This window comes from Aulonocara stuartgranti, assembly GCF_965226115.1.
Source record: "Aulonocara stuartgranti genome assembly, chromosome: 13".
Lineage (NCBI taxonomy): Eukaryota > Metazoa > Chordata > Actinopteri > Cichliformes > Cichlidae > Aulonocara > Aulonocara stuartgranti.
The window spans coordinates 16454019-16469825 of NC_138949.1; the positions used below are offsets into that span (position 1 = coordinate 16454019).

General features: G+C 39.7%; 2 protein-coding genes across 3 annotated transcripts in view; both read right to left on the minus strand.

Annotated features, from left to right (window-relative positions):
- The window catches only part of mlip (muscular LMNA-interacting protein), a 46108-nt gene extending 42113 nt beyond the window's left edge, over nt 1–3995 (minus strand). For both annotated transcript variants that reach the window (XM_082557802.1, XM_082557801.1), the window contains exon 1: nt 3842–3995. In XM_082557802.1, the coding sequence (XP_082413928.1) occupies nt 3842–3871 (30 nt within the window). In that variant the 5' untranslated portion in view covers nt 3872–3995. The remainder of the gene's footprint in view (nt 1–3841) is intronic.
- A 4443-nt stretch (nt 3996–8438) lies between these two features.
- Nucleotides 8439–13923, minus strand: LOC309720709 (disks large homolog 1-like). The gene is made up of 8 exons (XM_082557846.1): nt 13477–13923; nt 12986–13228; nt 12712–12801; nt 12387–12464; nt 11082–11354; nt 10836–10934; nt 9313–9411; nt 8439–9282 (listed from the first exon to the last, which is right to left on the minus strand). Exons 1-8 carry the CDS (start codon nt 13492–13494, stop codon nt 9259–9261), a joined length of 924 nt encoding a protein of 307 aa, XP_082413972.1. The 5' UTR covers nt 13495–13923; the 3' UTR covers nt 8439–9258.
- Between the last annotated feature and the right edge of the window lie 1884 nt (nt 13924–15807).

The following is a 15807-nucleotide window of genomic DNA, read 5'->3' on the forward strand; positions in this document are numbered from 1 at the left end:
ATTAGACTTTGACCCTGTGGAGGAGGTTAATAATAACTAATGATTACATGCAAAGTGCTGTATAAACAAATACTGTGGAGTGTGAAAAGAGGTGGGTGAAGGAGAAGTGTTTAGTGTGTCATAGGAAGCCTCCAGCACTTTAGGCCTGTTGCAGCAGAACTAAGTGGTTCAGGGTTACCTGATCCAGCACTTTATCAAGTTTTATTTAAAAAAAGGAAATTTTTAAGCCTGATCTTAGAGGAGGATGTGCAAATCCATATTGGGAGCTGGTTACACTGAAGATGGTCCTGAAAGTTGAAGGCGCTGCCTCTCATTCTATTTTATTCTACCGTATGAACCACAAGTTAACCACCAGTTTGAGAGCAAAGCACTCAATTAGGTGATATGGTACTATGAGGTCTTTAAGACAACGTCCTGATTATACAAGACTTTATATATGAGAAGGAGGATTTCAAATTCTATTCTGAATTTAAAAGGGATCCGATGAAGAGAAGCCAGTACGGGATATATATGCTTTGTCAATCTAGTCCCTGTCAGTTCTCTCACCATATTCTGGATCAACTAAGACAACCTGAAAATAAGGAATGAGAGTAGTCCAGCCTATAAGTAATAGTAACCAGTATCTAGTAATAGTAGTAGTACTAGTTTTTCAGCATCACTTTGAGACAGGATGTTTCTAATTTTAGAGATATTGCACAGTAAGAAAGCAGTTCTTCGTATTTGTAGTAAATATGCACATTGAATGACATATCCTGGTCAGAAGTGACTCGAAGATTCCTCACAGTGTTAATGGAGTATTAGGTTAGACACTATGTTTCTAAAAAAAAATTAGGGCTGAATTATAAAAGCAGGAAATGAGAGGCCTTCATGTCTTTAAGACAGTCCTGCAGTTTAAATAACTGGTGTATGTCAGCTGTCTTTATACATAAATCTGGGTATTATCTATCATCTACATAGCAATGAAAATGTATGCTATTCTTTTAATAATACTACCTAACATAAGCATGCATAATGTAAACAGAACTGGTCCCAGCACAGAATAGTTGACCTTAGTGTGTGAGGAAGACTCCCAGTTTACACGAACCAACTAGAGTCCATTAGAAACATATGATATATACTAGGGATGGACTGATCCGATATTACGTATCGGTATCGGTCCAATACTGACCTAAATTACTGGATCGGATATCAGAAAGAAATAAAAAATGTAATCCGAACCATTAAATATCAAAAAAGTACCTCACAAAACTTGCAAGGTGTGTAAGTTCATCTCTGAATGTTTGTAAAGCATTCCAGCGTTAAGCTTAACAACCATGCTAAATGGTAAATGGCCTGCATTTGTATAGCGCTTTTCTAGTCCATAGGACCCCAAAGCGCTTTACACTACATTCAGTCATTCACCCATCCACACACACATTCACACACTGGTGATGGCAAGCTACATTGTAGCCACAGCTGCCCTGGGGCGCACTGACAGAGGCGAGGCTGCCGGACACAGGCGCCACCGGGCCCTCTGACCACCACCAGTAGGCAAACATGGGGTTAGTATCTTGCCCAAGGATATTTGGCATGCAACCAGGAGGCAGCCTGGGATCGAACCATATATGGTGCGAGTGCCTCTTCTCTCTCCCTCCCTCTCCTGCTGCTACTTCAATCACGAAACTGATTAATGTCCGTCTCTCTTGTTTGTTTATTGCCCACTTCGCACCAGAAAGAGAAAACCAGCAGCTGAACAACAGCAGCACGTTTAAGCTTGATAAGCTGTTGTTAAAATTTTAAAAACTCTTTGACCATTTATCAGCACTATATATTAGGTAAAAATTATATATGCATATATAGTAGTATAACTTTGCTGGAACAACACTTCCTGGTGCGATGCCCTCTGTTTTGGTGGGTGTTATGCATAAATAATTAATAAGGAAACTGAATAAATGATTACATAACATTTTATTTGGGGGGGGTGTCTTGGAGAAAATGCTTCTGATCATATTTAGGCTGCATGTTTAGTGAATACAGAAGCTGTGGAACTAGCAAATGATGAATTGTATGCAGTAAGAGCAGAGAGAGGGAAATATTTATTTAAACTGCAATAAAACAAGGTTCTCAATTTGCGTGTGTGTGTGTGTGTGTGTGTGTGTGTGTGTGTGTAAAAATAGTTATCAATAGTGGCATTTGATGATTTTTTTTCATATTTACCAGAAACAATATTAAGGTTAAGTTTAACACTGTCAGTACCTTTTCTGTCTCTATGATGAATAGTCCAATTTTAAGTGCAATTTACCATTAAAACAACAACAATAATTTTGTTTTGAGTTTTGTGACATCTTAGACTTCTGTGGCCGTGAGGAGGTTCAGTTATATCCAACGTGCCACTAATCAGCTTTTTATAAACAACCTGGATAAATTCTCAGGCTAAAATAATCCTGAGTCATCACATTAACTTGTTTATGTACTTGTGTTATTATGAAACCCCCTTGTTTGTGAGTCCTCTGTAGTCATAGCAGAGTAAGTTTACATGGTGAAAGGTTAAAACAGGCATTTCCTACTTGCCTGGCGAAGCCCTCGTGAATGTTTGAGTGTTGCTGAGGTCATGATGTCCTCATGGATCACATTTCCAGCCACCACTGGCTTAGTGTGCTGCGTGTGTCCTCACTGTGTGCGAGTGCCATCACTCAGTTATGTCTTGTGGTCTGTCAAACCCGTCCCAAAGACCTTATAAAAGCTGCATTAAATCATCTCCTGAAGGAGACCACCCTGTGTGGGAGCCTTCAGGGACTCCCATAAAGTGACCTCCTGCAAAATGAAAACTCTGTTTTGAGCAATCTCAGCATTATGAATGAATGCCAAGGATGTTATGCTTCTTCAACATTATCACAGTTTTAATATCCTCAATATTGTGCACTTTTTGCATTTTTTTCTTTAATATCTAAAAATTTAGAGTTAACTTCTCACATATTGTTATCAGTCCTTGTTATTCACAGTGCTCAGTTAATTTCCATAATTACAGCTGTAAAGCCCAGACTGCTGTGTTCCACAGATGCTAAAATCCATATCAAAGCAGTACATGCTGCGCCACAGCACATGCATAAGGAGTTGGGTGTGCCACTAAGCAAAGAGTTTAATTACAGCAAACACACAACCCCTCCAGCGTAGTCTGTGCAAATATAGCTCACAGCCAGCTGCTTCAGAGCTCACTAGGCTGTTGCTCAAGATTATAAACAAATATTATCATTACATATCTCATACAATAACAACAGCAAAGCATGTAAAGGCATTTCAGTTAACGCCTGAAAATTTTAGGGCAACATGTACATGGATAAAAAGGCATGTAGAGAAAAATGAAAGTTTAGTGATACTGTAGCTAATAAAAGTCATATATAAAGTTCCAGCTATATATTAGCATTACTATAAGTTCTATTCTTGTAAGTTATAGTTCTGTTGTAGTAAAAGTTAGCATTAAATCACTGAGAAATTACTCTGAGTGAAAATGTGGCAACCGTTAGTCACCGGACCACTGAAAATAAACTGCGTCTAAGTGTTTATGTGTGTAAGCCTGGAGGGTGGTGATGGCTGGTAGAGAGCACAGAGAGAGTGTTGTTTAGACAGAATAGTGTTAATGCATTCAAATTAAATTCCTGGTTTCCTTTTTCTAGCAGGAAAATAGCCTTGAGGGAAATATTCTTCTAAAAACGTCATTTTAAACTAGCTCCACTGGAAGTACAAAAGTCAAAAGAAGGCAAAGGCGGGTCAGTCGCATCACTTCAGCTTTATAGCAATTACCCAAGAAGAAGTTTAAATGTCTTCAAGAGAAAAAAGTATATATATTTCCAAACCATCTTACCTCTCCCGTACTCAGATTTAAACTGTCCATTTCGGTCTCAAATGTCTCCCCATCCAGAAGTTTCTCTTGAGTCCAGACTTAATAAATGACTTCACATGGAAATCAAAGTAGATATGGAAAGCAGGATGCCCACTTTTCAGCTCCTCTCATGAAGTTCAAAGTGTATTACTGTTGGTGTGTGTATCACCCTGCAGATTTCCTTTTATAGACACATAATAGCCACAAATAGCTTGCAGACAGCAATCTGCCTGCTGGGCAGTGGTAACAATGTTCACAACAGGAGCAGCACACACACGGGAGAAAAATAGCCACAACTGTTTCATTTTGCTTTTGACTTTCTTTTAAAATAAACTCTCTCTTTTTCCTCACATTTCTCACAACTCAGTTGAGTTGATCCGGTTGTCACCCACAAATCTTTACAGTTTCACTGTAATAATACTACTTTGTCCGTAACACGGTTTTAGAAAGCATTACTTTTCAAAAAATTCAGTAATCGCATTACTGTTACTAAAATTACTGCTTCACAGTCAGACACACAAAAGAAACTGTCCTGAGTGGGAGCTTTCTTTCAGTATTTTTCTTACTTTTATTGTTTTAGAGCTTCACACCCAACTGGTAGCTGAGGATGGCCCAAGTGTTTGCTTCTGATTGTTGTATGATTGCAAGGCATTTACCTTAGAATATAAAGTACCAAAATCAATAGAACTGAATTAAATAGGTTTTACATTATCTTTTGTTTTAGCTTGTGTCTATTGTAATTTGTATAAGTGTTTGTTTCCTAGTATTTCACTGTGCAACCCTCTGTCTCATTTCCATATTTATGCCTTGGCCCCTCTCCGATTCCTTGATAAGTGTTAGTATTCATGTCTGGCTTTTGAAAGGTTTGTTTCCTTTCCTGTGTTGGTGTTTCTTCTTATCGTCTGTTGTTAAATGTGCTCACCTGTAGTCCTCCCCCTCCTCTCTCCCATCACTCATCAGTTTCTTGAACCCTTAAAGTCCCTTATAGTCTTTCATCGTGTGTGATCCTCTGTGGATTTTCCTTGGCATGTTTCTGTGTTTCCCATGCATGCAAATTTCCCACAAATGGGACTAATAAAGATTATCTTATAAGGACAAGTCAGTTTTGTGGGTGTGTGTGCGTGTGGAGTTGAAGTGGATGGTTGGAGGGCTGATGGGTGAAGCAGACATCATCTGTTACACATATAAAAAAGTATGTCTGTGAAGGTTCTCAGTCATCCAGGTCATCGTAGTCAAAGGAGCTTGCAATGAAAGGCGTCTGGACTTTTCACTTCTCATCCGAGAAGCTTCTTCAGTTCAGAACTGACGCTTTTCTTTGCAAGCTCCTTTGAATATACAAAAGTATATTGTCTGACAGAGGCCAGATTACAACAAAAAGAGATGAATGTGAAATGGATTATTCTGTGAAAAATATGTGTCTTAGAAAAAAAAAAGATTCAAAGGAAGGCGTTTCTGAACGTTTTGTTGTTGTTTGGCAAAGCTTTTGTATTAGCAGAGAACACTGAATAATAGCGCCTTTGTCCTATTTTCACATGTAACCACCAAGAATGCAGCAGTTTGGTGCACCGAGGACAGCATTATAAAATTACTGTCATTTTTTGGAATGAACAACAATTATATACTTTTAAATAAAAATTCTATATAATATCAGATGATCATTTACAGTGTCCAGATAACCTAGAGTCCTGTAAGCCAGCAGGCCAATGTGACATTTGCAATAATGAGATATCAAGCAGAAACAGAATTCATTACCCTGTTGCAACATCGACCTCCCGGCTCCCTTATCAGTGAGTGAAAACAGACCTCTGAAGTGGATGCTAATCCTTTACGTACACTACATTCTTCATTCCTGTCACAGCTGTTCTTGTCCATTTCCACCCTGCTGTCTCCCTCTTCCTGCCTGTCTACGGCAGAGAAAAACACATTAAGATAAAGCGTACTCCAACCCTGCTTCCTCTTCCTTTCTATTTTACTCAAACTGTTGTATACTCTCAGAAATATTGGCATTTTCTTTTATCGTTTCACCTGACATCTGGCATCCATCATAAGAGGGTGTGGGGGAGAGTCACATGTAGGCAGGAAGCATGACTCTTAGCTTTCATCTTTGAGGAGATTTTCTTACGAGTGTAGTGACACATCGATTTGGGTGGCATAAGTGAACATCAGCAGAGATGTGTGTCTAATCCACTTACAGCAAATCAGCATTTGAATTAGCAATTATCTTGACATAATGCTGTCATCATAGTTATTACTGCATTACATGATTACATTAACTCAGCTCTCAGATGTCAAACCTCGTGTACCCCTGAATGCTATCTCCTTATTTGGTGTCAACCATACACCTGCGCCTTTCAAGACTCTGATCTGCCTGCAAAATACTCAAAACTGCTTTTTTTCAGTAGTTCCTGCTACAGATGGAGTCTCCACAACTACATTTTCTCCCTCAAACGGACACGAACGCACGGCTGCAGTTTTGCTTCAGACACAGTTATTGTTCTTGACGACAGTGAACATCTTCAAGCTTGTGTTAGTGGTTGCAGTCGTTTGCACTATGTGGAGGAGATAAATAGTAAAGGAAATTTAAAAAATCATGGCTAATCCAAACAAACAGCACTGGATTCTTCTTCTCTTGAAGCCACTAAGGGACGCTGATTATGACGGCACAATAGTTGAAACACAAGCAAAAAGGTCTTCCCTGCAAAAAGCTTCCACGTGTGCTAATGATGGACCCAGCTGAGACATGCGTGTTCAGTTGTTCATTACTCTGTAACATTATGAATGCGTGCGGATGGAACTGGATAGCAGACAAGAAAACTGTGTTTTAGCGTTTTGACGTCTTTGAAGCTTTCACAAATTTGGGCTCTTTCTCAGTCGAGGTTGTGGAAAAAAATGCATGAATAAGATTTTCTTGCCTGTGGAGGCGTCTCCCTTCCCACTGGTTCATGTTACACATGAATGAATGAGCTCAAGAATAGTAAATGTTGTCTGGACTCAAGCGAAATGTCTTGTAAATTTTACAAATGGTGTTTAATATGGCGTTATTTTTCTGCCACTATTCTGAGCGCACGTAAAAAAAGAAATTGCAGGTGCAAGTGTTGCTTTTTGAGACGAAATTTATTTTACCTCATTTGAGTTGTGAACGAAATGCATTCTGGGATATTGCATTTCGTCATTTCGAGCTGATTGGAGACCAAAACAGTCAATCAAATTAGTTGCATCCAAGTCTGTACTTAGGGCCACTGGGGGAAAAAAGTGGGCAAGTCTTTTTTTTTTCTTCTTTTCCTGAATTCTGAGAAAAAAGTCAGAATTCTGAGATTAAAGTCAGAATTCTGACTTTTTTTCTCAGAATTCTGACTTTTTCATCAAAATTATTTTTTTTCAGAATTCTGAGAAAAAAGTCAGAATTCTGACTTTTTTCTCTGATTTTTTTTCCAGTGGCCCTAATCCTCTTCCGTAAGTCTGTGAATGATTGCTTTTGTGGCACAAATATAACGGTGTACAGAAAGAGTTGAACGCTCACGGGCAGAAGTATTGAGAGCGCAAGCAACACATTGCGAGCAAGCGCCAATGCAAAAACTGAGCGATAGGGGCTGCTATTGTGTGTGTGTATGGACAATAGCAAACACTGAAAAACATTTTTTGCCTGCAGCAATTAATTTCGTTCACTCAAATTTAGCTTTTCTTCGCTCAAAATAAATTTCTTCTCAAAATGCAACACTTGCACCTGCAAAAAATTTTTTACATGCGCTCAGAATAGTGGCAGAAAAATAACGCCATAGTTTGATTGTGTTTCTCAAAATGTATGGACATATTTTGGAAGTTTAATATTCAAAAATGTTTATGCATTTTTAAAACTAATGCATTTCAGATTATTTTGTTTTGCCTTATGGTCAAGTGATGAACATAGTTTGACAAAGTTAAACCTCAAGACTTGGGTTAAAATGGGCAATTAGTATGTCATTTTTATCCAGAAATGTTATTTTTGCTGTCAAAATGATAATTGTTGGCAAAATATATCGGAAAAAGCTTGCCAGCTAATTCAACTAATAAGAACTAATATAACTAATATGACTATATTAACTGCAAAGATGTGTCTTTAGACATAGCCTGCAAGGCAACAAGTCTGCAGTTAGGTAATATTATGTGCCTGTTATGAAAGCAATAAGTATATAATATACCTATATATATATATACGGTATACATAAGGCTAAAATAAGAAATAACTCTCCAAGGTTCAAAGCTATCCTGAATCACGTAAACCTAAAGTTTTTCATTATCTGAAGACTAAAAATCACTGCAGTAAATCTGACATTGTCAAAGGAATTTGTTTCCTACAGTAAAGGCACTTATGAAAACATATGCACTGTGACAATCGTCCCAGATTCACAGTTTATTATCTAGTCCTCCAAATCCATGTTCATCCTCCTCATCTCCTTCTGCGAATTTAAACAAACGCCTCTTGAGACAGTTTCAATAGACTCTGAATTGAATTTCGCACACTGGGTGTGCTTTCCAAACAGGTTGTATCCCTAAAGGAATATCACCCAGGAGTCATCACTACCATATGTTAAAGAAGCAGACAATTTTTTGTGAGCAAAGGAAGAGTGAAAACAGAAACAGAAGCATTGTGCAATCTTACATTTGCACAAGTAAACACGCCTCCTGCGACTCAGATAAAAGCCTCTTGGAATATTGATATTGCTGCTTTTTATTGAGAAAGTAACACGATGTAATTATGCATTTACGGTCCGAACATTGTAGGGCTGTGGAAGCGAGATTGCAGATTCCTCCTGCGATGTGTCCGTTCTCTCCCTCAGCTCTGCGTATAATCTCACAAGTGTGCGTTTTGCTCATACAGCAGGTGTGTGAAGATGAGAAGCGGAGTTCAGTCAGTCTCAGGTCTCTGTGGGATTCAGACTCCCTGCTGTGCACTCTGTTCATCCATGTAGCAATTTATCACAACGTGGGCTATAAAAGGTTTAAGGGCTTCACACTGTCATGGGCGGAGACACTGTGTGCCTCTCCGTCCATTACTTACACTCCGTGGTGTGAAGCAGAGGTATCCAGCAATCATTCGCTGTTTAAGTGATCACATTTGACATTCCAACCTGTATTTTATGTGGACTTTGCAGAGCTGTACAGTCGTCTTAATTCAGCTTTGCACGAAAAAAACAAACATTTCTAATAAGCATTTAAAGCTTTAAAAATATTAAACACTATCAGCAGCAGTTGAAACTGACAGGCAAACAAGCTTTGCAGTGACAGTAAAAACCACAATCCAACAGTCTGTTTCAAACCTAGACTACACAGTAACATCAGTGAAGCTTCAGTACTGAAATAAAGCAAATAGCTGGAGAGTAACAGTCTGTGTCCTGCATCTCTGCAGCACCAATCTGTGGTCAGGGCAGACAGAAAGCACTGTCACAGCGGTCAGCGTGCACTCATTTGCCAGGACACTCAAAGTCACGTAGCAGTTCTCTGCAGGGGCTTTGTGTCAAGAGCTCCACATCTTCATCTGAGGTAGAGGGATGAGTGAGGATGATCCGGGGGATCTGCCACATGATTGTTAGAGAAGGAAACAAGATGGAGTAAGGAAAGAGGCAAGCTATCAGGTGATATGATGTGAAGACGCTGAAGTCTCAGAAGAATAGTAGTATCTACTACTCCAGAAGACAGGACATTCTTTTAAACTCAGGTGGAAAAATGATGATGTCCCATTTTTTACTTGATCAATTGACTGAGACTTACTCACGGCCAAGACATAAAATATTTACACCCTGCAACCATTTTCTTATTATTTGTTTGCTTGTTTTTAATTGAGAAAGTACACTAAAAATTTATTCTTGGCTCTCATAAACACGAAGCAATAATTTTGAGCAAAAGCCAACTGAAAAAAATCCAATCAAAGGTTTATTTAAGTGCACATCCTCAAATCCATTAAGATTAGAGTCAGGAGTTCCAAATTAGGTGTCCAATATCAGCACTACCTTAGTGAGAGACAGGTGGAATATGGTTTCTCCGATTCTTGCATTCTGCTTTCTGTTGAAGTGTTTGGTGACATTATGCCAAATGTTAAGCATTTTCCCCAAAGCCTTCATGGTTGTGCAGACATCTGGCAAGTCAATTTGTTTGAAAGTCTTTACACAATGAAAAAACATCATCAACAAGGGATGCAGGTTTTTAATGACTGCTAATATTGCCAAGATAGTTTGCCCTAAGACATTCAGCTCACACACACAGTCTCTAGTTGCAAAAGGAAGCCTCCAAGATCTGCAGGTAAGTCTTGCAACCATCGCGCTACAATTTAAAGAAAATGTGTTGCAGGCACACAAGGAAGAAGCCTTTGCTGTACAAAAAGAGCAACAGAGCAGAAATATTAGCTTACTAATGAGTATGTCTGACCAGAACAGGCAAATTAAGCAGCCACGGTAGCAGCAGACGTGCTCTCAGCAGATAAAAAAAAACAGCTTTTCATAAGAAAAGTTCTAACGACTGGGAAGCTCAGAACAGTGGAAATTTGATGGTTTGGGAGGTTGTTTGGCTGCTTCTGCGACTGGGCAGCTTGCACATAGTAAGCTGCCTCTTATCAAAGAGTGATTGAATATAATGTAAGTCCATCTGCGTGACAGTTAAAATCAAATGAAGCTTTCAACAGGATGGAGACCAGATGCATTACTAGAATGTGACCTCTGTGTTTATGATAAAAAATAAGGACAAAAAAGCCATTTCTCCTAAGAGCACAAAACTAGTGTCTAAGGCCGGTCATGTATTTAGTTTTTCCACAAAAGATTTTGTCATTTGTCATTAAGACATTACTGAAAAAAAAATTTTTTTCTTGTGATGTTTTTGTTAATACAATATTTTTACTTGTGGGGCAGTTTCAGCTTTTCCTGATGTGTCTCAAGACACTAAGATTTCCCTGAAAAATAATAACAATAGGCTTTATTTCAGAAGGAAGGATAAGAAATCTGCTTACTGTCATCGTCTGTTTCCCCCCTGCTAGGAAATCGTTTTTTGTTAAAGCCTCCGCCACCAGCTCAGAAACAGTCCTTTTCAGATCACTCTCCAAATCAGACTGAAACAAGAGAAACAGAGCAAATTGGGAAGAGGTGCAAAAGAATTACTCAAGGAGTGCTGTTTCCTGAAGGTTCAATCCACACATGGCAGGTGGGGAAAAAGTGCGTTTTGTACGCTATATAATATATATTTGTAAACCACCCACAATGCCGTTGCCATTGCACACAACCGCCTCAATCTTCTTGGATACACAGTCTTCTGCGCTCTGCAGCTTGAGCTGTTTACTCTGGCCTCCGCCGTGCTGGCTGCACAGCTGCCGTCCAGCCACGTCCCGAGGATCCTGAGACACATCCAGGTCACGCACCACTCGAGGTAGAAGCCTCTCTCTGAGCACTTTCATCTTGATGCAACTCCCAGCATTCCTGAGGGCGCTGACCGCTTCGTGGTGGGTCGCCCCCTGCATGCTGATGCCATTGACCTGGGAGGGTGATGGTCACATTACACTTTGAGGAGCAATGAAACTAGGAGCATGAGTCAGAGGAGTCACATACACACACACACACACACACACACACCATAAGTACTGAAATAGCATGTCTAAAGGTAGATATTCACTTCTTAATTGCGGTTTTCTGTTTCTCACAGCAGTGATTGTCTCCTCTGTTAGTCTTATGATGCCCTCCACTGGTCAGAAGAGGAACATCAATGGGAAGTACCTGAGTTTTATCTCTGTGTGTTATTTAAATTCACTCACATTTCACAAACTTGCACATACCGCACCCTTACATGTCTTGAGCCAACACTGCTTTCTTTATAATTGGCTATAGGAAAATGAGAAAAAGGTGTAGCAATTTACTGAAACTTGTAAATACGGTACTCTGCCATATTAAAGGTAAAAATTAAATCAAAATATTTGGCATGTACCTTTAATCTTCAAAGGAGTCTGAAATTTCTTAGGCAAGCTTATCTCTTCATGTCTTTAAGTAGTCTTCAGGAATAGTTCTCCAAGCGTTTGAAGGAGCCGAATGTTCCTTAGGAATGGCTTTTTCACAGCCATCCATTCACTGATATGCTTCAGTGAACTTTGGATGGATCAACTGAAGGACCAGATCCATCTTCTTAGCTGGATTATTCCTATTTCTTAAGGACACGACTGTCAGACAACATACAGAGATATGCCAAAATACTTATATACTATAATTTTGGACATTTTTTTGTAGAATCAACTAAAGAAGTGTGTGTGTGTGTGTGTGTGTGTGTGTGTGTGTGTGTGTGTGTGTGTGTGTGTGTGTGTGTGTGTGTGTGTGTGTGACAACTGAAAATGTTCAGGTACAGGGCTGAAAATGTGGGAAAGAAAAACTTTGAAAAGACCTTCAGAAAGCCTGGAGAATTATTGCTTGACCACTTTTAAAAAGGCTGCTTGGAAGCAAAATATAAAGAAATGAGAGGTGGCTCAAGACCTTTGCACATATTGATTAAATCAGAAGTTATTAATAATTATTACAAATACCTCCAGCAGTCTGTCTCCAACATGGATTCCAGCCTTTTCAGATGGCCCCCCTGCAGTTACTCTGGAAATAAAAATGCCCTGAAAAGAAACAGACACAATAACCTTGGATGAAATTATTGTTTAAGTATGTAACAAAAGCCTTTTGTGACTGGGTAATCTCTTCAAGTTGCACACAGATCTATATGAGTTTGACTAAAACCAGCAAATCCATGAGAACCTCGGCAGCTGCTTCTCATCATCTTCAGTCAGGCAGCCAAACGATGCGCTATAAATGTAGTGTTGCAAGAGATTGAGCAATACCCGACGCTTCTCCACCAGCACTCACCTCATCGTGATCTTTGTAAGGCAGTGAGCCCTTTCCACCAGCTATGCTGATTCCCAAACTACCCCTCTGACCAGACACTTTGATCTGTAACTAAAGGAAATAGTTTTGTTAGAGCTAAAAGGCTAAAATCCTGTAATTTGAGGCCTGATGGAGCAACACTCCCTGGTATATTTAAAATCAATTAGTAACAATTTAACAGAATGAACACACTTCTCTGCAGTGACTACAGTAATCCTGCAGATGCAATGTGACATTTAAGAAAGACTGAAGTTACTCTTAATGGCACTTGGGAGATGAATGATTCCTGAAGAAGGGACTTCTCGGTCACCACAGAAGATTTCTGATGCACTGTGATTGATGGGATGTTTATGCTGTGGACGGGGTCTCCATGGGGAAAAGAGCCCACTTTAATAAGAGCTTTGTGATGCTGAAATTTCCTGCACTCTTGGGTTTCAACTCTCTGGTGGCGAAACAGACGAGGTAAGGCATCACACTCTGACAGCTCGCCCGCACCAGCCTGGTGATAAGAAATAATTTCATGGTTTTACTGGCTTTCTGTGACATATATAGATGACAACATTTAAATTTTATTCACTGGGCTTATGAAAGACACTGATTATTAGAAGAATGAAATCTCCAGTTACAAAAGTTTCTTGGCACAGGATGTAAAATCTTTAATTGGTGAAGAAGGGGAGCAGAGAAGCTTTAAGAGATAACAAATTAAGCAATATCATCTGATTGAGATATCTAGGCTGGACAACAAACCTCCTCGGGTTGTTTCATTTCCTTTCCGTCCTCCTCTGTGAAGCGACTGCACACACTGTCACTGGGTGGCAGCACCTGAGATTCCTCCTGTAGACGCTCTCTGCTTGCCACCCAGCTGAAGCCTGGGATGACCCAGGTTTTTGAAGTGGTCCTGAGGGGCTGGTTAGTATGAGGATTTCTACACTCCTGGAGTTGGTCAGAAGACAGTGCCTGCTGCTGAAAATTTGAAAGTCAATGAGATGTTTTGTAGAAACGATCTAATGACAATGATGGCTCAGGGTTAAGTAAACCTTGAATGCAAATGTACAGTTGTCTGTAGCAAAGGACCAACGTGGTTGCCATTCTGGTCCTGGGACAATGTTAATACTTGCTAGGAGAGACCATTAGGATTTTGTGCACCACAGTACATCAAAACAGTCAGTATCCTACTGCAGTACCTTTCCCCTTACATAGTTTTAAAGCTCTGAAGAGCCACAAAGACAAAAGCTGAATTCATCTTTCTTTCTCTAATTTTTGCCACAATTTTTCCTTCCCATGACTGTATGACTGAAGCAAGGCAAAGAAGGAATAAAGAATGATGACATGCTTTAAACACATTGGTCTCACTTATGGAGCCCATACTTTAAAACAGTAGAAGGTCACTTGAGGCAGTGCTAAATGTATCAATACAAACAGGTCAGTGAAAGCTTTTTAATAACTCACAAAAAAAGATTTAAACTTCTTTCAGTACCAAGGCTAGTACACTTGTCTTTAAATGTTTGATCCAATTTAAAAGTGCATGAGTACTAGCTTACTTTTTGATGCCTCGAACTAAGATAACAGATCAATACATACGTGTGCCCCTTTGATCTGTAGCTCCAGTTTCACTGTGTTTGGGTGTGGACTGGAGAACACTATATATACTGTATATACACTGCTCAAAATAAATTAAGACAACACTTTGTCATCTCAATATAGCATGAAGTCAGTCAAACTTCAGGGATGTCAATCTATTTAATTAGGAAACAAACCATTGTGAATCTCTTTCACCTCCGTTGGTGCAAATGAAAGTGACAACAGCTATACTCAAGAGCCAAAAACAGGACAACACCTCGAAAAAGAGGATGGTTTTGCAGGCCATGGCGGATCCATATGTGCTGTCCACAGACTATTGCTCTCCCCCTAATAACAATAATTATACATCCATTTTTTTGGTGCTGTTCAAAGCACTCAAGGTCACCTTATAACAAAATATTAAAACATGAACGACCGTGAAAGACACTTAAAGACACAAATAATATGAACTTAAAACATAAAACAAAATAGTTATTGTTTTTGAGTTTCGATTTGAATTACGTCATAGAGTCTAGCTGACAAAGGTGAAGTGGCAATCAGATGCAAAGGTGCAGCAAAGTTAAAGGCACCCATGATGCCTGAAGTGAGCAGCAATCAGAAGAGCAGCTGAAGCTGCTGGAAGGGATGTGAGGAGTGAGGTCTAAAAGTTACAGGAGTGCTAAGTGCCTTGGAAAGGAGGAGAAAAGTAAGAAGAGAAATCTTGTACTGGATACACTGAGGAATAGGGAGTCAGTGAAGCTGGATATGAATAGGTGTAATAGACTCGATGAAGGTGATGACTCATGCTGAGTTCTGTACCATTTGAAATGGATTAAGGAGAGGTTTTGGGGGGGGGGGGGAGACTTGTGTGCTGTGTTCAGAGAGAAAAGGGTGTAGTCTAGAAATGCTACATAGGTGAAATTAGGCATTACTGATGTGGGCAGTAGAGGAGAGAGTATTGTCCAAGATGATTCCAAGACTTTTGACACTGTGGACCTGACATCCATCTATAGAGACAATAAAAGGGCGTAATTTTGTAAAAACTTGCATTTTATTGTCACTGAGTTTGGTCTGATTGAGGTAATGGAGATAAGAAAAGGGGGAGGAAAGAGAGGTTCTTGGTTTTGTAGAAAAAGAGTCATCAATATAAAAATGAAACTGTACACCAAAATGATGAAAGTCTGTCTCTGGACAGAGGAGATAAATCGTAAATGGTCCCAGCACTGACCCTTGAGGGACACCAGAGACACTCTTTACCCTCCTGACTGATTTTTCTCTAGATGTGCTTTTTTCTAGTGTCCTTGTCACTGTACAAGGACCTGTGCAACGTGAAGAGACCGTGAAGCTGTCCTCTTCTTGTACGAGTAGATACCGGTCTTGCTGCTGGGTTGATCCCTTCCATGGCCCCTGTCCAGGTGTTCTTGTATATAGGTTGTCTTCTGTTGCCTCTTCTACGGTGTTGAGATTGTGCCAGGAGACACACTAAACCTTCTTGCAACGTATATGCCATCCTGGAAG